The sequence below is a fragment of the Embiotoca jacksoni genome, unplaced genomic scaffold (assembly GCF_022577435.1).
Source record: "Embiotoca jacksoni isolate LCO1_2020_lvr unplaced genomic scaffold, fEmbJac1.0.p SCAF_32, whole genome shotgun sequence".
Taxonomy (NCBI): Eukaryota; Metazoa; Chordata; class Actinopteri; family Embiotocidae; genus Embiotoca; species Embiotoca jacksoni.
The window spans coordinates 1710207-1730080 of NW_027185384.1; the positions used below are offsets into that span (position 1 = coordinate 1710207).

Below are 19874 nucleotides of genomic sequence, written 5' to 3' on the forward strand. Positions count from 1 at the left end.
AAAAAACAAAGTAAAACCAGTTTGAAACTGTTGTTACTCGAAAGACGGTGTTGGACACGTTAACGACAAAAACAGATGACTGAACCAAATCCCATTTATTTCAGTCAGAGGAGCATTTGGAAATGATGCGATTTCAGAAAAACCCATTGACATGTCTGTTGCTCAGCGTCTCGCCTGCTGACATCACACATCCTATGACTCAGAGCACAGCGGCAAAGTGCTGACAGCGTCTCGTAGCCGCTTCCATTTCTACCGCTGCAACAAAGGCTGACAGTCGAGGGAAAAGATGGCAACCATTTTATGAGGCTACGTTTTCATTCTGGCACTCAAATCCCATCCATCAGTCGCTGGGCTCGTCGTCACAATCGTTGATACAATCAAAATAAGTTACGGAACATGCTGAGGGGGGTGGGGGGGTGTCTGAATTTCAGACAGCAGCGAGCCTGTCGAGTCCCACGGGGACACACATACAGGCGGCTGTGAAAGCTGTAGTATCACTTACAAGTAGCTCCGACAATCAATTACATCAGTACCACGTTATTAAGAATGATAATCGTATTATTACACACATTATCTCATTCATTCTCACTGTAAACATCTAGATCAGGGTGTGACGTGAAGAAAACATAAAAAAACAAAAAACAACAATAGAAGATAGACAAAAATGTTCAAACAAGCAGGAATGAACAACAAAGGCACTTCAAGTTTTCATATTTTTAAAGTTGGCGGAAGAAGATATAACACCCAACACGTAAATTAATTATTCATCCTATTTGTATGTTCTTTTCTTTTCTTTTTTTTTTTTCTTTTTTTTCTCAAAAAGACCAGAAAAAATTATTGTTGTCAATATTGGGTGACTATTTTCTTTCACATCATTAATTCATTGTTTTGTCTTTGAATTGCAAAAATGCCCGTCACAATTTCCCAGCAGCAAATGTCTTTTTAACCCAAAGATGTTGAACTTACCAAAACATTAAAAAAAAATAGAGAAAAAGTAGATAAGACTTAAAATGTTGGTACCAGCACATGTTCAGTATTTTTACTTGCAGAACATTTGGAGTTGATGAACCGACTCACGGTTTGTGGAGTTTATGATAAAACGTGTTTAATGCACCGCGAGTCCTGACCTGCCGCTCTCAAGTGTCGCACACCTTAACATCACATCAGTCAGTGACAAAAACAGGACGTGACTCGAGCGGTGCGGGGAGGAGGGAGTGTTTTGTGTGTTTTGTGTGTTGTGTGTTGTGTGTTTGAGTGGTGTGATAAGTCTCGGCTGCCCCCAGTGGTGGAAAAGAAGACTTACAGGCTTCTTTTGTCTGTCCGGCTGCCGTTTCCTTCGGCGGCCAGCCCCGTCCATCATCTTCTGAAAAAAGGTTTTTACCGGCGTCTCGCACGCGCGTCCCTCTCCTCCGTCCGCGCAGATGCAAACCGCTGCACCGAGGACTCCACGTTCCCGTTTCCACCCAGTTTCCCTCCCTCTCCCCCCGGTCTGGAGGAGAGGAGGGGTGGAGGGTTGAGGTTCAGAGGGGAGAAGAGAGGGAAGTCTTCCTCTTTCACACCCGCTCAGGGTTGCTGTCTCTGTTCACCCTGCGTCTGGGGAACAGCTTTCTCTTCAGCAGAATGAGCTGCGGGAAGAGAAAGGGATGAGGAGAGAATGTCACGAGTACAACCAAGCACGCGGTCAACGCAAAAAAAAAAAAAAAAGAAAGAAGTTTTGCTTTGTCTGCCAGCGGGAGGATTAATGTGACATAAGAGAGGCGGAGATGTTCTCACCGAAAGCAATCGTTAGCGGTGAGTGTACACGGGTATACGACGTGTGACCGCCTCTGTGCAGGAGGATTTACCATTTATAGTATCTTCCCCCATATAACCACAGAGACACACGTCACTGCACATCTTGTGGATTACAGCCGAGTTCATGATCATGTTGCAATCTTTAATGTAATCTGTGTTGTTTACTCCAACCGGAGACTTTTGTTCCCTGACTTTAGGCTTTCAGGCAGAACCTCCTCAAGGGAAACATGTCTCATCCTTTATTGCTCCTCAACCTGAACGCTTCATACTTCACACTAATACAATATAACCATAGTCACCCACCGAAACTACACTACTTCACCGCAAGTAACTTGGAAATTGCCAGTTTTCCTGACGGCTCGGAGCCAAGAAATGATCTTGCTCAGCACATTGAGCACAACTCCCCCAGTAAAATTAAGAATAATAATTTTGACAACTCATTTTGTTTCGTACACACATAACGTGCTAATTAGTGATAAATCCAGGCTAACTGTTTCCCTTTGTTTCTGTTCTTTATGCCAAACTAACTGTCTGTAGCTTCGTAGATGGATATAAGTGGTATCACTGTTCTCATATAACACTCGGCCAATCAGCGAATAAGTATATTTCCCAAAATGGCAAACTATTAATTTCAATGATCAACACTTTAGCACCAAAGTCCCCTGAGATGTTTGTAACCCAAGACAGCAAAGATTATCTTCGACGTGGAGCAGCAGAGTAAAATCAGCTCCCTCTGAGACGTGAGGACTCTTTTCATCTCTCTAACCTAAACTGTACCATATTTAGGACAGTCGGGCTCATCTGCTGCTAGAGAGACATCAAAAGTCTGTTTGTGTAAAATGACAGAGACACTGGACGAGTCCGGCTCATTCCACTCTGGGAGTTCTGGTCCCACGGGCTGCTGTGGAGCAAATTCTCCTAAGGTCACTGCAACCGTTAACCTTTCCTTGGGTTAGCTGAGGTGTAACTGGAAACCTTTGGATTAGGAAAGTCTCTCAGCGGCTCAATGTCAAACCTGGGTCGAGTAGTATTTATTAAAGAACTCCTGGCATTTGTTTGAATCTGTTTCCAGAACGAATCTGGAAGACTGAGATGTAAAAGTTGTCCAAAAACACTTTTACTGATTTTAAAATTCTTTGCAGAAATTCTTGAATGCTCTTTCCAGCTGACAATCCAATTTATATGGCAAGAACGGAGTTTAGAGTAAATACAAAAGTACTGTCTGACCCGTGTCAACAAAGACAGTCAAGTGTGGCCTTTCATAGGCGACTGGTGGGGGGGGGGGTCCTTTCATCTCTGTGCAGTCCGGTGCTGGCTCGACACACGAGATGGACCCCGGGGTGGAATTCCAGTGGCGAAGGCCTGAATCATAGCTCAAGTGTGAATCATGGAGACAGAGAGGTGTGTGATCGAATGTCCGCTGTGTCTCTATCTGAACGTGTGAATAAACCGAATGCGGTGCGAGGTGGACGCTGACCTGCTCGGCGAAGAAGGACATGACGGTGAAGATGACGAGTGTCACGAGGACGCAGTGGGTCCAGAACTTCAGCTTGTCCCGGTACAGCCGCCTGGGAAACAACACATTTCAGAGGGTTAAAGCTCACGCGACACCAGCAGGAACGAATGTATGCGTCCCGACCGGGACAGACGTCAGAGGCGGGCACGGACGTCTCGGCGGACGGTACAGTAGTTGTGCTGTGGTGTAACAAGAAGGAAGCAGAGAGTATGCCGAGGGCAGCGGGGCAACAGGGTGACAAGGTGACATCGCCCGACACCATGTGCCCGTCACTTTACAAACGCAGGTACGGAAAAAGACCTGGAAAAGAAGGGGGGGGGGATCAGAGGCTCAGCGGTGTCGTGATCTTGCAAGTATCTTACAGCGAGCGATTGATCTGAAGCGGCTCTGTCTAATTTTAAAGTCCGTATGCGAGGCCGGCATTCCCCATCGGGGCCCCTCGGATCCAGGAGCAGCATCCCAGACAAAAACCCTCTGACTCTCCCGAGGGATTCCCACAGCTCCGACCCGGCATCACTCTGTCCCATTTGGTGACAGCCATAAATTCTTAACTTAGTCCCGACAGGGGGGGGGGGCAGCTTGATAAATTACCAGCACATATGCAGTGAGGACGAACGGAGCTGCACGAGCGCTTTTCAACCATTAAAAACTGAAATGCGTTAATGAAATGACTCAATTAGGCAGAAAAGAAATGGACACCAAGTTTTAAAACTGTCACTAATCAAGCTGAAATGCAGAACATGCACTTGTTCAATATTCTCTAATATGGATGGTTTACAATTTTTTTTCTGTTTTGTATTATTAACTTTGTATTTCATGAGAGAAGTTGACTCTTTTTGAATGGGAGTCTACTGGAGCAAGCCCCTAGTGGCCCTCTTTGGTACTGCACTTTAAAGGCACTTGACCATTGGGTTCACTTTTCAGACCCAGAGGCTACATCTCTTTTTGTATACAGTCCACCACATTTCATGGCCGTCCATCAGATAACTGTCAAAACATTTCAGTCAGAACCAAATCTTGGGATAGTTGCAGTTTTAGATCATTGAAAGAGTTTTAAGTTCTGCTGATGCGATGTGTGCACTTCATCACATACCACTCCTGGAGCTCGTCCATGTGCAGGAACCTGTTGCGGTACTCTCTGGGCAGTTCAAACTGGGACGGCAGCGGGAACATGGACTCGTAGAAGTCTCTCAGCACAGCTTTGACTGTGGCAGCGTCCTTGTGGCTGTGGTCGATGTTATCATTCAGACAGATAAACTTCCTTGAGGTGAAAATAAAGACGTTAGTAAAGTTCAACAACTCACAACTGTTGCACCACATTTAGGGAAAACCATAAAAAAAGTTTTCACAATTAATGGGATATCAGTTCTCCTCACCTGGGATTCTTCCTGATGTCGTCTAACTGGCCGACCACGTGGGACACGTTGGTCCGCACCATCTTGAAGGCGATCTCCTCCTCTCCCATGATCTCAAACCTGTCCGACAAAAAGACATGTTAGCAGCAGCAGTAAAAACCAAACAGTGCCTGAAGTTCGGTACGTTGCCAGATTGACGGCCCTACTTGTATTTATTCTGGTCTCTGAAGGCTTTGTGGATACGCTCTGTGATGGGTTTGCAGTGGAGGATGAGGCCTTTTGTGACAGGAGGCTGCGGATTAAAGAAAAAATGAAGCACAATAATTCAAGCTATATTCATAACATGCAGTCAAACACATTAACATTAAAAGCACCATATGAAATCAAACTTTTTTCTTTTTTTTTCCCGGTGTGGCTCACCATGCTGTGGTCATAGTAAGCTTCCTGAGTGGGGTTCACCAGGTGGAGCTGGGTGAGGTTCATCGGGAGTGTCTTAGAGCAGTTTATCAACATCTGCTCCAGACCTGTCAGGTCCTACAAACGTCACAAAGAGTAAAAACAACTGACCGGTACGCCTCAAAGCCTTTGTTCTTTTTAGGGAGAGACGGTACATCAGAACCGGGACTGACCTGGAGGCTGAGGGGCAGCTCGTGGATCCTCGTGGCGAGAGTTCGAATCTCACGGTCGGACAGAACGCCCGAGTGGTCGGTGTCGATCTCGTCAAACACTTCGGAGACGTTGAGCTGCTGCTGAGCGCTCATCAGGAAGTAAAAGTACGAAAAGGCGAACTGCATGTCCTCCGAGTGACGAACGCGGTGGCATGACGTTTTGTCAAACTCTTCTGGGAATCTGAAGGAGAGAGAGAAGAGCAGTTTAAGGTGCTGCCTCTTTAGAAATACGTACAAATCTGTACAAGGCCATAAAACAATATCCCTTACGTGTCCTGCAGCTCCTGCATGATGAGGCGGTCGATCATGTGCGGCATGTGCGCGGGGACTTTGCGGGATGTGAAGCCAAACTGGCTGTTAAGCAGCTTGTTGACGTAGCGCAGCGAGTCGGCGAAAGTGTCTCGCAGCTTTCGCCCCGTCGCCGCGCCGTCAGCTTCATACGACAGCTCTCTCTGAAGACGCTCCTCTTCCTGTGGAGGCAGCACAAAGACAGTGATAAGAAATCAAAATGGTTAAATAGACGTTACAAGCCAAAGCTGCTGGATGTACCTTGAGTAAGGCTTGGAAGTATTTCCTCCTCTCCCACGGCAGGAAGCCTCGGTCGAAGGAGGTGAAGTGTTGGAGCCTCCTCCCCACCAGAGGAGCGTTGTCGGGCTCAGCCCGACTCTCAGCACTCTTTTTTTTGGAAATGCTGTTTAAGAGCTTGGAAGTGTTTGGCCTCTCGATCGCAGCATTCACAGGATACGGTTTGTGATTTCCCACCTCTTTAGGTTTATCGTCAATGTGGACTGGGATGAGAGGAGTAGCAGGTTCGTTTGGCACGGCCACATTTTTCCTCAACGTTTGTTCTTTTGGGTTTTGATTTGTCTGGTTGATGTTTCCAGGTTCTTTCACGGGTGCTTTTCCTTCCACCTGCTCTCCCTCCAAGTCTTTATGCGGCTGCCCCTGGACTCTGCCTGCACCATCATCGCCCGGCTGTAAATCGACGACCGGCTGCAGTTCAGCCATCGTCTTGTACGATTCTAGAAGTTTAGCCTTTGTGAGGTTATAACCCTTCGCAGTGATGTCACCCATCAGAAGCTTTTCCTCCAACTTTTGAAGCTCGTTGCGTACAACAGCGGGTAAAAGTAACACATTTAATGAAGGAACCTGTATGATGATATCCTGATGTTCACCAGGCTGCCTCCTCTGGATCTTAGGTCCTCGCTTGTCTTCAGCAATATCTGAGAAGGGGAACACCGGCTCCGGCGTCGGGGTCGGTTTGGGCTCTTTGTCTGCGTTTTTGCTGCCAGTCAGGGACACGTTGGTCTGAGGAACCTCGCGGGTGTCGACCGCCACGCTGAAGGTCATTGTGAACTCCGTGTCGTCTTCTCTCTGGAAGGTGACGTTGTACTGGATCTGGGAGGCGTTCTGGCCCGGGTGGAGCAGCAGGTGGATGGTCTTCCACTTGTTGGCGACGGAGGTGTGACGGACGGCCGGGTTGTCGCTGACGTGGGCCTCAGAGACTCTGCGAGCCAGTCCCCCGAAGCCGAAATACGGCCTGATCTCGCCCACGGGGAGGGTGTAGAGGCTCTGGTTCCTCCGCAGGGTCACATAGTGCAGCTGGCTGAAGTGCTCTACAGCGAAAATAAATACATGTTCAGATTTAACAACAGAAAACGTGGAATCACACAACCAACAATGTAATCCATCTCCCCGAACCTGTCAGTGTCTCTCGGCACCGAGTCCATTTCTCTGGGACTATTTCCAGTCACAGATTAATACATATTTTTTTCACAAGTGACGATTTACAGCACCAGGATATGTGCCATGTTTATTGAAATAAAAGAACATGTTTCCCAGGACAACTGTGTGGATCATTCATTCAGTTTTAATGTATTTTATCTGTTCTTATGTTTTTATTTCTTTTCTATATTTTCAAATGTTCCTTTATATCTGTTTTTATGTGAAACACTGCATGTCATTTTCTTGCTGTAAAGCATTTTGAGCTGCATTTCTTGTATGAAAAGTGATATACACAAAGTTGATTATTTTTAATCATATCTGGGCAAAAATTAAACTCTGTTACAAAGAAGAATATGATATCAGGGTTTGGTTACGCGGACATTTCTTGTTATTAGGATGATGTCATTTGGTCTTTTCATCGGATTCAATGACACCACATTACCAGATCTAATCCATAACCTGATATTTGCCAAATGACAAATTTATTATTATTGAAGCAGCTAAAAAAAAAACCCAACAACATCATTATATGTATTTCTTTTAAACTTACCCTGGCCACAGTCGCCCACATCGAAGCCACAGGAAAGCACATTGCAGGCCTGGTCACAGAACTTGTCTGCCAGCCAGGAGTTGGCGCAGCCTTGATTGCAGTAGGACATCCCTCCAAGACCTCCTAGACCACCTGCAAACTGCCACACCTGTCCGCCAACTCCACCGGGCCCGCCGCCACCGACCCCGGCAGCGAAGCGACTGTTTCCCGCTGCACCTGTCGCAGAGAAGTATGAACATGAACATCTTAAGACGTAAAAGACACAAGCGAGCTTATTTACAGAGCGATAACGGCGTCGATCTCTTTACCCAGACAGTCTCCTCCATCCCAGTCACAAGCAGAGTTGTTGCAGGCCTTGTCACAGTACCCATCTTTGATCCAGGATCCTGGACATCCCTCGGCACAGTGGGGAACAGGCCAGGTGAGATAAACCTGCGGGGAAGAAGTTTCCAGTATTTAACCATCAAACAGCAGCACAGATTCCAGACTGAACCTCCCTGTGAGCACTTCTCACGCTGGGTTTGCACCTTCTGTCCTTTTGAGTGGCTGTAGAAGTCGTCCGGCCACACGTCTTTGCCGAACATCACGTCATCGTTGAGGTAAATAAACTTCTGGGAAAGCCCGGGGACGCGGTGGATGTGGGTCTCTATGGCGGGGGAGCTGAAAGTGGGAAGGTGGCTGTTGTTCAAGAAGATCTCCTGGAAGCCAAATAAGAACATATTTAAACACATGTAATCATAAACTAAACATTTCGTTTGCAAACAATACGAAGCACAGTTTCTGTGACAGGTACGTATGTCCAGAAAAAAGACTTTAAATTGCCAATTTCACAGTAAAAAAAAAAAAAGAAAGAAAAGAAACTGTGCTAAAATCAAATCTTAATACTAGCTAAATTATTTGTTTTTAAAGCTCATTAATATGAACATAACATAAACACTTTAACCAATAATTTGTAGCAGAGCCTTACACACAGGACAAAAACACACTGTATATTAGGCACCAGTTCTGTAATGGTTTTGGAGTCAGTAAAAATAGGCTGATCACCTTTTTAGTGTAGTTCAGCGTGGTCGAGGCTTAACTTTTACCTGATGCGAGACAACTGAAACTCTGGGGTTATCCAGGTTGAGCCAGGAGGGAATCTGCCCGTTAGTGACGATGAAGATGTGTCGCACCCAGGGGGCGTGTCTCTCCACCGAGCGCAGCGAATAGCGGAGCTCCTCATTGTCCTCGAATCGGCTGGCTGAGACGTCTTCATCCTGTTTAGACTGGAGGGAAAAAGAGACGATAAATCCTCAGACTCCATGCCAGAGAACATTTGTGTTCATAATGGCCAGTGCTATGGTCCTGCATAGTACACATCTAAAGCATTATGTACCAAAAAAGGTTATTTTACATCAGCTAACATGGTTTTCTGTTTTCCAGCTGCTGTTAGTTGGTCTAAAATCAGCAAAACATGCCTTTTATTACTTTAAATATTATCCTTTAAAGTGATGTATAAGAGTGGAAGAAGAGCTTACCTGTGAGATGGCCGTGAGGTCCCAGAACAAGTAGCCAGGGCTGATACTCAACTCTTTCCCATCCAGAGTCAGGTTCTTTTTCGCCTGCTGGGCCAGGTCGGTGAAATCCTGCGGGCTTTTCAGGTGGAGCAGGGCGATGCCAGCCTCCGAGTACAGCTCAAACTGAGGCACGAATGAACATAAAAACAGTGTTAATTGCTCGGAAGAATACTACTGTGATTTGGCATTTCATCAAGTTGGTAACTGAAGCAGCAGAGGTCAGGATCACCAGACTTTTAAGTCCTTGTGTAGGTCAAGTTTCAAACACACTGGATTCTACAATTCCCATAAAGCAGCTAAAACTTCAAAGGAACTAGACCTGGAAGCACATTGGGCTTTTAGTTGGACATTGTGCTCAAGGAAATAACGTCTACTCTGTAAAAACCTCACTATTGTATCTATAAAATCTGCGGTGTGTCCCTTTAATACAGAAACATGCCCTGTGGGAAAATCCTGGAAAGTAGTTTCTCAGAGTTGGAAACACAAGCTCAGCTGCGTGGTTCAGCAACAGAGTCAGGCTGGTGACAGAGAGGATTCCTGAAACATGTAGATACATGGGAGGAGATGAAACATGGACAGAACAGGCAGGGTGACCTCTGACCCCTCAGATAGAGGTCAAATCAAAACACCTATGAATCCACCGTAGTCCGAATGATGAGAGAGAGAGAGAGAGTGTGTGTGTGTGTGTGTGTGTGTGTGTGTGTGTGTGTGTGTGTGTGTGTGTGTGTGTGTGTGAGTGATATATGTATGGGAGAGATCTCCCCGGCCTTGGCCAGTACAAAGCCTCTGTCTCTTTTCTCAAACTCTCAAAGTGCCCTTCCATCACCCAACACAAACACAAATATCTCGAGCCGTGCTGAAATGTAACTACCGTAAGTGCATTTATTTAAGTACAAAACTATGTGTACTAAATTAAAATTTTCACGTTCAGAACATGTAACTCACATTAGAAATACTGTCATGGTTTGTAATGGATTAAAGTGTTTAAATAAGTAAAGCTGAAAAACTATTTTTATAATCGTATTCGTCATTTTTTTTTAAGTAAAAATACATTTGGTGTTCAAGCTTTTAAAATATGATTTGCTGCTTTTCCTTTTTAGTGATTTCATAATTTTGAGATTTGTGTTGCGTTGTGAAGATGTCACGTTGAGATGCCGCTGACAGATTAATGTACGGGTCATAATCGAATGATATCATCTATCATAGTATACGAAAGTCACACACGAGCTCGTGTTTGGCCTCGACTCGTCCGTTTTCCTCTGCTCCTGTTTTTAGGCGAGGAGGATTAGCTGGGATTTACGAACCTGGCGGGGCGCAGCCAGGAGACAGCAAGCCACAGATCACGTTGCCATCTTTATTTCTGCTCTCTTTATAGGCCTGATAATGCTCCGACACATGCAAATAAAGCACTGGTGTGTGTGGTGGCATCACGCGGCCGCATGCCTGTCAGCGAGCGAGTGTAAATTTCATACACATAAACACGCATGTAAGCCTGTTTATTTAAGACATCACGATCAAGATGACTAATTCCAATAATAAAACTGAAGTGACTTTACTTTACAGAACTTGATAAGAAACTTTTTGGAGCAGAGATCAATTTCATGACTCCAACATGTTCAAAATGTGTTACGCCCAGAGCTCACATTAATTATTCATGTTTCAAAATTTCCTTTTATTTCAATGTAATCACTGGATTTTCCAGATCAAAGCTGCAAAATCGGAGCGCAGAGATCCTTCAGAGTCTCATGAGACTATGTCGCCCCTGAAAGAAGAAATAACATCCGTCCTCTTGAAATCAAAAGTCAAATTCATGAGACTCAAAATGCTATTTTCAGGTTGTTGTTTTTTTTTTACTTTAACTTGTGGTGACTAATGTTATGAAACTATAAAAAAAATTAAAAAAAAAAAAAAAAAAAAAAAGCTCTATAAAGCTCATTAGTGTGTCACTCCACTGACTTCATGACTCTCGTCACAGAGTGCGATTAAATGAGTATTGTCCCGTATAATAAAAGCCTCTTTTAAACATTTGTCAACACAAACAGTCGAACTACGTTCAGTTGCACCGATCTACCGCAGTGCACTTTGACCCCTGACATCAAAAGGTTTCTATACCTACGAAGAGTTCCCGTGGAAGCGGACAATTCATTACCTGGATTAAAAACAGTCAGAGTCACTTGGATTTATAGTGACGGTAATGTGGGTGCAATTTAATGTTGAAAAAGAAAACTGTCGCTTTCATCAGCTCCTCCAGACATCAGCCTCAGTTATTCCTCACCGCAGCATTAACATGTCCCGAGTGGATTTTACACTCAACACGTAATAAACCGTAATCAGTGCGGCCTGTATGTCACTGCGAAGGCTAAAGAAAACGCAATTAGGCTGGAAAATATGGAGCTGACACTGTGGGTAAACGAATTAACCGGGTGGAGAGTGATCTGTTTAAGCAGATGGACTGAGTCATTGTATTTAGCATGTAGCTTGATCTGAACTGAAGCCGTGTCATCCCGCATCGCCTGCTGGGGGATGAACTCGGGCCGAAACTCAAACCGACCTTCAGACGCAGGCCAGAAAAAACAAAAACAAACATAAAGCGCTACAGTTGGCTTTATTTTAATAATTCAAGTGTGTGGGACAAAAGTGTGATGGTGAAATCTTCATATAGACTTATTTGTTGTCAACTCAAGATTGAAAATAAACTGAATTAGCCTGATCACAAATATCTGAATCACAACCGAAGTCTCTGATTTGTTCAGAAGTTCGAGTTGATGGCAACAACAATTTAGTTTGAATCGTTCTTGATGAGATTATGAATCTCTGATGGAAAATGAGATTTAATAATCCTGAAATGACACATTATCACTTCCTGTTGCAGTGCAGGCAAGTGTGAAGCTGCTGTGATTTCTCAAAGTGAAAGACTGCTGGAATTTATTGGTTAAAAGATTCTCGGAGAAGGGTTGTTTCATATTTTCCTTTTAGAATATTTTCTTCAGTTTACTCGAGCTGACCCCTGAGATTGCAGTTTTTTTTCTCTCTATCTCTACTTGCTTCAACCTTCCTCCCCCTCCTCAGACTCCATCTGAGTCTCTTCGATAAAAATCTGTTTGCTTTTCCCTCCTCTTGAGAGTTTTGCAGCTGTTTCTGTTAACACACACACACACACACACACACGCACACACACACACAAGTCGACTGTGTCAGCTGTCAAGTCAGGCTTTTCTCCCACCTTCACAGACAAGAGGGAGTCATGTGTTTTACAGACAAAAGGGACAATCAGTCTAATCTTTGTATTAAACAGCCAAAATCAAATTCGATCGACTACATTCAGTCATAAAATTAACTTTGAAATAAATGTAAATCAAACAATTAGTCACAAAATGACATTTAAGACATTTTTCCCAAAATGCCAAAAGATTTACTGGTTCCAAGTTATTAAATACGATTCGTTGCCATTCTTTTCTTATTTTTTTTAGAAGAGTAAACAGAATATATTGGGATTTTGAAACGTCTTTGTAAACAAAACAAGGATTTTGAGAACGTCCCGTCGGGCTCTGACAAGCTGTCATCTTCCACTGTTTTCTCTTTTCATAAAACAGCCTACCTGACTGTCAAAGTAACTGTTATTGACAAACCCTTTCTAACACTTCTTTATGCCGAATGCAAAGCGGTTTCGAGGCTCATTTCCTTATCTGTATGGAGAATGGTAAAACAGGTTAGCTGCTGTGGTCGCATTTCCATATTTGTACTAAAGCATATACAAATATAATTGTATAATTTGCATTACAAAAAGTCAGCATGTAATGCTTTTTGGAAACGGTATTGTTTTTTTGAGCTCATATTTTTAATCATACCCCAATAATATACTTTTTATTGCTTTAACTTATGCCAACCTGCATTTCACTGCACATAATGTGACAAGCTGAACTTCTTAATCTCGCTTCACGGTGGAGATGAGACACCGCGTGGTCACTCGCGGGCTTCTCACACGCATTAAAATACACACTAATACAAACACGTCAGCCGGCTTGTACACAAACACGAGGGGGAGGGGGGGTTGTAAGGACTCGACAGGCAACAGCACGTGCAGTTGATCGGGGGTTGCAGTCCAGCTTTCATCACCATCGGTCTAACACCAGCTATAAATACCGGCCGCCTCTCACCGCTGAAGCCTCTTCCTCTACGCTATGCACATCATCCCTCTTTCACAGAACCGGTCGCAGACACCAGGAAACACCTTGACATCCAAACTGTGCATTGTGTGGTGGCGCGTGTACCGAGAATCTCTGAACACACTCGCACACAAGCCCACGCACACACTTTCCATCGTCTCTCCAGGCCCGGCATCACCTCTGCTCCTCCTTTCCAGCGTGTCCCACGAATAAAACATCAAAACTGGACTCCAAAGAGGTAAAGCCAGGTGTAAACGCACGAGACGGCCCGGAGCGCGTCTACGAACGCGGAGGAGATCGGTCAAAATCCCGGTGACCTTTCGGCTGGCGCCGCCCCAGACAGTTGTTCTAAAGTTAACCCCCAAACCGCCAGCTAAGGTTACAGCCCGAATACCGCTGCTTCTTATCACATGACACGCCGGGCTGCAAACCTGGAGACAAATGCAGGGGATGATGGGACGCCTGGGTCCGATGATGATAAGTAGGTTAAATGTTGTTAACCTACTTATCATCCCATACAAAGTTACAGTGATGTAGACCCCCTCCCCACCCCCCACTCCCTCACACACACACACACACACACACACACACACACACACACACACACACACACACACACACACACTGTGAGTCACAGCAGCTGCTTCTGCACAGATTTTCCAGCTGCGTCTCCTCACAAACAGCTGAAAATAGGCAGCCACTGTATCAAATATTATTACATACAGCATGTCAAAGCTTGAGGACATGTTTCAGACAGTTACAATTTACTGTTTTAATGCCGTCTGCAATCGAGATGATGACAAGTCTAAAGTTGAAACCTTGTGAAGATAATGGGAAACCAGATGGAGGACTCCTCAATACAAGAGCTGTAACTGTTTTAAAATACAAAAGGAAAATAAAGCATGTATGTATGAATAGTTTTTAAATATCCGTTATTACATTATATACTTATAATCACATTCTCTTCTTAAATATATATTCACCTTTTTTAATGTTTGTTTTATTTATTGAAGGCTGAATAATTGGCTTAAAAACTATAAAATGTGATATAATAATATCCTGTAACCTTGTTTATATAAATGTAAGAGCTTCAAAGCAAAGCTGCTCCAACTATTGTATTTTAAACATAACATTTTTATATTTTGTTACATGGATATATAGTTGCGATGCAATATTATCAATTAATGTGATTATTTTCCCATTTCCCAACAATGACATATTCAGATTGTTTGCGTTTTCTGAGCAACATTTCAGAGGTAAAAGATGTTTAAACTCTTTGCAAACAAAGAAAACCAGCAAATCTTAAATTATTTTCGACTTAAAAAAAATTATGTAAGTTAGTGATTTATTCTCTCAATCTCAATTAATCAATTTCAATTGATTAATTTATAATTGTTTGACTTCTGAGACAGTGATGGGAGGTTTTTAAGACAAAGCCTTTTTTCCACTGATAACTGTGAACCTATCATGTAACACATTTGTTTACCACTCTTTATATACAGCGGCGGTTACAAAAGCTGTTATCTAATTCATCAGTCAGTAATTCTCATCAGCCATGTGAGTTTATTATCAGAAGACAGGTCAAACAGGACAAACGCTCGCCCTGCCGGTCGGCCGGGGGAGACAGGGTCGCTCGGCTAAGGGCTGTTTTTGTTTTCTTTGATTATTTTAGAGTAATCTGCGCTTGTTAGAGGCATTCCTCCGTCTCTGAATATAAAGCAGAGCTCTGATTCGAGAAAATTATTAGGCGCACAAGCCGCCGGGCTAAACAAGGATCCTTTATCCACGTCGCGACATCACTGATTAAAATAGAAAAAGGCCATCTTTAGCAGCACGGTGCAGACTTATCTTCAAGGAGGAGTGAACTTTTGTGATTAGACCTTTCTAAGAATACGGTGTTATGACGATGTATTCGATTATAGTGAAGCACAAAGATGTACAAACATCCTTCATTGCTGTGATGGGACACAACAGGAGTGACATATGGCGACAAAAGTGATATAAAAGTTGAATTTTCTTTGACACTGATGATACTCTTTGCAAGAAAATGATCTGCATCAAGTGAGAAACTTAGTGAGCTGAAGTCAGAGAATCTATTGTAGAGTTGTCAAGTGTGAAACTCTGCCACCTGCTGTTCTCAAACCAATTTAAACTTTTCTGGCACCGACAACCTTTTCTTTTTTCACAGGTTTTGGGACAAATGTGATCCTCTTTCTGCCTCTTTCCTCTTGCAAACAAAACATTTCCATAAGATCAGGCTCAAAACTGTCTTATTTAATACATTTTATGGTTGAAGATGGTTCAGAGTCAGCCCAGAAGTTTTAAAGTGGAAGGAAGACTTGAGAAAACGGTTTGCTTCACCTGGTTGATCTTCCTGGTGACGACAGACGGCAGTTTGACTCGCAGCTGCTCCGTCTCCTTGAAGGACGGCGGGAAGCCGCTCAGATAGGCCAGAGACTGCATGCGGATCAGACCTGGAGCCTCTTTATCCGTCGTCTGCGTGACACACAACAAAGACGAACGCTTTAATGTTCTGCTTTTGATGTTTAATTACCTTCATAAATATGAATGAGGGCTGTGACATTTACAAAGAGGACAGGAGAATATGTTGAGAGACTTTCATGTAGCTCTGCATGTATTAACAGTTATATAAACTAACCAGGTAACATCTGGACACGGAGAACTTCTGGTCCTCTCTGGACACGTCTGTATACGCTTTATCAGCTGTAAAAAAAAAAAAAAATAGAAATAAACGAGTGAGCAGAGCAGAATTCAGATACAAATTCAAGAAATATATTTCTATATTTGAAACATTCAACACGTATATAAAGTGAGAGCAGAGAGGCAAACCTGCGATCACGGATTCCCCGTGTTAATAAGTAGACTGAAACAGGAAAATATGAGCTAACTCTGTCAGCATGAGGTAATCCTTAAAATAACATCGCTTTAGTGTAAATAACTTATCAGAAGTTACAGATGAACTGCCTGCCCTCTGGCCTCTGAACCTCAGTGTGTGTGTGTGTGTGTGTGTGTGTGTGTGTGTGTGTGTGTGTGTGTGTGTGTGCGTGTGCGTGTGTGTGTTTACCATCAGCCTGCGAGTGGAAGACAACCACAGAAACGGCGGTGGGCGGGTGGAAGGGTTTGTTCACGAACAGCAGCTCCTTGGCGGCGGAGAAGGAGGGCGAGAGTGACGGCAGCTCTTTGAGCGTGACGTTGGCGGGCAGCGCCGGGTCCAGCGCCAGCATGGGCGCGATGATGCAGTGGGACAGCAGGCATTCGAGCTTAACGCTGCACACAGATGGACCGGGAGAGGATAAAACAAAAAAAACAACAACAACAACAACACGAATCAATACATCTACACCTCGTACAGCCACTCAGATGAGCGCTGTCCTTACGTTGCGCTTTCGTAACCTCAAACTACACATGAAATGAGTCGCGCTCACACGTTCGGTAAACGTGGAGGTGTTGCACTCTATGCACAAAAACAAATCTCTTTCAACTGTTACATTTATACTGCCAGATGTATAAAATTCACAATTTTATAGATTACATCTCTTACACATGCAGCACAAGAAGGACATTTATTAAAATGCCTTAAATTAAAACTAGAAAATAAAAAAGTGCTGTTGTTCCTCTTTCATAAAAAAAAAAAAAAAAAAACGGCCTCTCTTACTGACGTCCAATCGGTTAACACCATTGAGTTATATTTCCTTGCAGAAGCCCCCCACAACTTCCTGTTTCAACATAAAGTTCAGTGTTCGCACAGCGCTGTCGCTTCACGGTGACTTTAACAGACATTTAGCAGGTTGTCAGCATGACGACAAGTGAGAATGAAAATATATGTAAAGTTTGAGGCTACACTTAAACACAGCGCCAGGCAATACAGCTATTGTTTATTAGCTACACATGACAATATATGGCATAAATGTTACTTTTACAGATAATAATGTTCAGTATTGATTTAACTGTTTCTTATTATCATTTTTATGCCATCACACAACAATAACACCGTTGTCTGTTTTTCTTGGTTGTTTAAATATTTTTAAAAAAACAAAAAAACTTTGCACTATTGTTTAGTTAGTTTTAATTGAATTATTCTATTCTATTTTATTCAATTTTATTGTATATACACTGTGTATTTTTATATTTAATATTTTTTTACTGTTATTTTATTTCTTTCCTGTTTCTATCTATCTATCTATCTATCTATCTATCTATCTATCATTTAGGTTATTTTAAACAGTGGTTTTGAACTGGACTACACTTCATTTCTGAAGAAGCAATGTGGCAAATCAATAATCAAGAATTCTTTATAGAAATACTGGATTTACTGTAACTCATAACCTCACACTCACCTATCTTTTGGCACTTCAGTCGCCTCGCTTGCGTTTTTTCCCAGGCGTTCCCTGTGTGCACAAAAACAGTGATATCATATTATTCATTCATATATATATCACATACTAACAGTAAAAAACAGCACTAGCAGATTTCAACAGATTTCAACAGAAACCACTAAACAGAATAAATTCACCATTTTAATACAGAAAGAAATTTGTGTAAACTTTTGACTCAACAAGCCAGTGGGACAGCGATATGCTGCATTCAAGTCTGTATGCCAATTCTGACAGTATTCAGGTGGGGAAAAAAACACCGAAGGTGCTTCAGTGTGTTTGCATGCTATGACCGAACAGAGGTTACGATTTTAAGCACGGGTTACAGCCGGCATTAAGAGAGTCACGGCTACCTCAGAGCTCTTTGTTCCTCCTCCAGTTGCTCTTTGACCACCTTCAGCTCCTTCAGCAGAGCCACGTCTGTGCCGTTCACCCATGTGTACACCACGTCGATGGGCATGGGCAGACAGAGCCTGCGAAGAGAAACACTCTCATCACTCGAGACGGCGCTCCAACTGCAAAGCCGTGACCCCGTTTTCCTCCCCAGCTAACAATTCCCTCTGACATGTCCGAGTTAGTTTTTCTGTTCACGCACGGCCACACCTCGGCCAGCTCGTTCAGATTTCTCTCAAGGGAAGGAACAGGCAGTCTCGGTGGAGAGATTTCTGGGCAAAGTGGACTAAGAGTTCGCGGGTATTGATTATTCTAGGTGGGCCTTTTTTTTAAGGGGGCTAAAACACATTTTGTAGCTGACATTTATAAATCTGATTTTTTTTCTTTTTTACTCCTAAACAGACTAAGAGATTTAAAAAAAAAAAAATAGCCTCGTACAGGATGCCATTCATCTGAAGGAAGGAGTGACAAGGAACAAAAGCATTTCCTCTGTTATGATGGGGTTTAAGGCTCTCTTCCTTGGCAGCTTAAATGCTCACCTGCTTTGGAAGGATTTCCCACCCACGTTGTCTCTGTAGGAGTCAAACAGCACATGATACTGGTCCCGACTCCACTCCACCACCACCTGTATGGACAGAAAAAAAAAAAGACCTCATGTGGTTCTCACACATCCCAGATAGCAGCTACAGACGAGGCCTGACCCACACCACCACAAATAAATATGTGTTTTCTGAATCACTTGAGGCTATTTAGGAAGTGCAACGACACACATCCAAGTGACATAAGAATTACTATGACAAGATCATGAACTTCTGCAAAAAGCTTTAAGTGACACTCAAATACCTTCCGACAAAGAAAACATTACAAAAAAAAAAAAGTGGAAGGTGGAAGAAATAGCACGTGGAAGGGTTTAAATGCTAAACTTTTAGTTGAAATTAAGTGCTGTGGTGTTATTTATTGCCGAGTCTTGAGAGACGTTGCTTCCACAAAACAGCCTGAGCCAACCGAGCCGAGCTGTACCGGGAAAAACAGCTGTTTTTTGGGAGAAAGCGACAAAAACCCGGTGGTCTGAGAGTTAAAGGTGGAGGGGGGGGGCAGAAGAAGCTCACCTCTCCGAACTGGAAGGCGGAAACTATCATCAGGACGAGCCCCCCGAAGCAGAGGTAGAGCCCGTATCGGTGGGACAGACAGGTGTACGTCTGCCTCTGCAACAGCTTGAGCACCGAGTTGACGACTACCATGGTTCTCCGGGGCGACGCATATCGCTGCATTCATTCAAAACGAAAACAAAAAAAAACACAAACAAAACAACAAAAACGCAGGTAAACGCACTAAACGAAGAAAGTAAACATCACAGACGACCCGGATTTATCAGCTGACTGCGAGCCGAACTGCATGACACATGACAACCACACATCTCGCGCTTCCTCGGCGGTGGTGACGCCGCTTCCTCGGGTCGAACACGTGGTCGCCCTCTGGCGGAGAGGAGCAGGGTCTGTGATGCCTTCACGGCCTCCTCGCACGGAAGGAAAAGGAAACCTCCACAATAGAAAATCTATATTTTTTAAAAAAAAAACAAAATGAATGGGAAAAAGAATTCTGGTCCATAACTAATTTTAGCAGGAAATATAAATATATCATATGTTATTGTTTTATAGGTTGAAATAAATTTGAAAAAAAAAATATCTTCTTTTACCTAAAAAAAAGGTTTTAACTATAGGAATTTAGAAAACCACAACATTTCTCATTGCCTTTAC

General features: G+C 43.4%; 1 protein-coding gene across 1 annotated transcript; it reads right to left on the reverse strand.

The window, feature by feature from the left end:
* Nucleotides 1–76: 76 nt before the first annotated feature.
* Nucleotides 77–19527, reverse strand: gnptab (N-acetylglucosamine-1-phosphate transferase subunits alpha and beta). The gene is made up of 21 exons (XM_069164741.1): nt 19227–19527; nt 18657–18742; nt 18078–18197; nt 17689–17739; nt 16416–16618; nt 15990–16054; nt 15692–15826; nt 9126–9287; nt 8694–8873; nt 8136–8306; nt 7917–8040; nt 7609–7824; nt 5883–6949; nt 5604–5803; nt 5295–5514; nt 5086–5199; nt 4872–4957; nt 4687–4785; nt 4404–4571; nt 3272–3362; nt 77–1625 (listed from the first exon to the last, which is right to left on the reverse strand). The coding sequence occupies exons 1-21, from the start codon at nt 19386–19388 to the stop codon at nt 1554–1556; spliced, it is 3792 nt and encodes a 1263-aa protein (XP_069020842.1). The 5' UTR covers nt 19389–19527; the 3' UTR covers nt 77–1553.
* Between the last annotated feature and the right edge of the window lie 347 nt (nt 19528–19874).

Coding starts and splice junctions, on each gene's coding strand:
- gnptab (XM_069164741.1), bottom strand. CDS start 19,388: ATGCAGCGATATGCGTCGCCCCGGAGAACCATGGTAGTCGTCAACTCG. Junction 18,198..18,656: donor GGGAAATCCTTCCAAAGCAG/GTGAGCATTTAA, acceptor TTCTCTTCGCAG/GCTCTGTCTGCCCATGCCCA. Junction 8,874..9,125: donor ACCTCACGGCCATCTCACAG/GTAAGCTCTTCT, acceptor TTTTCCCTCCAG/TCTAAACAGGATGAAGACGT.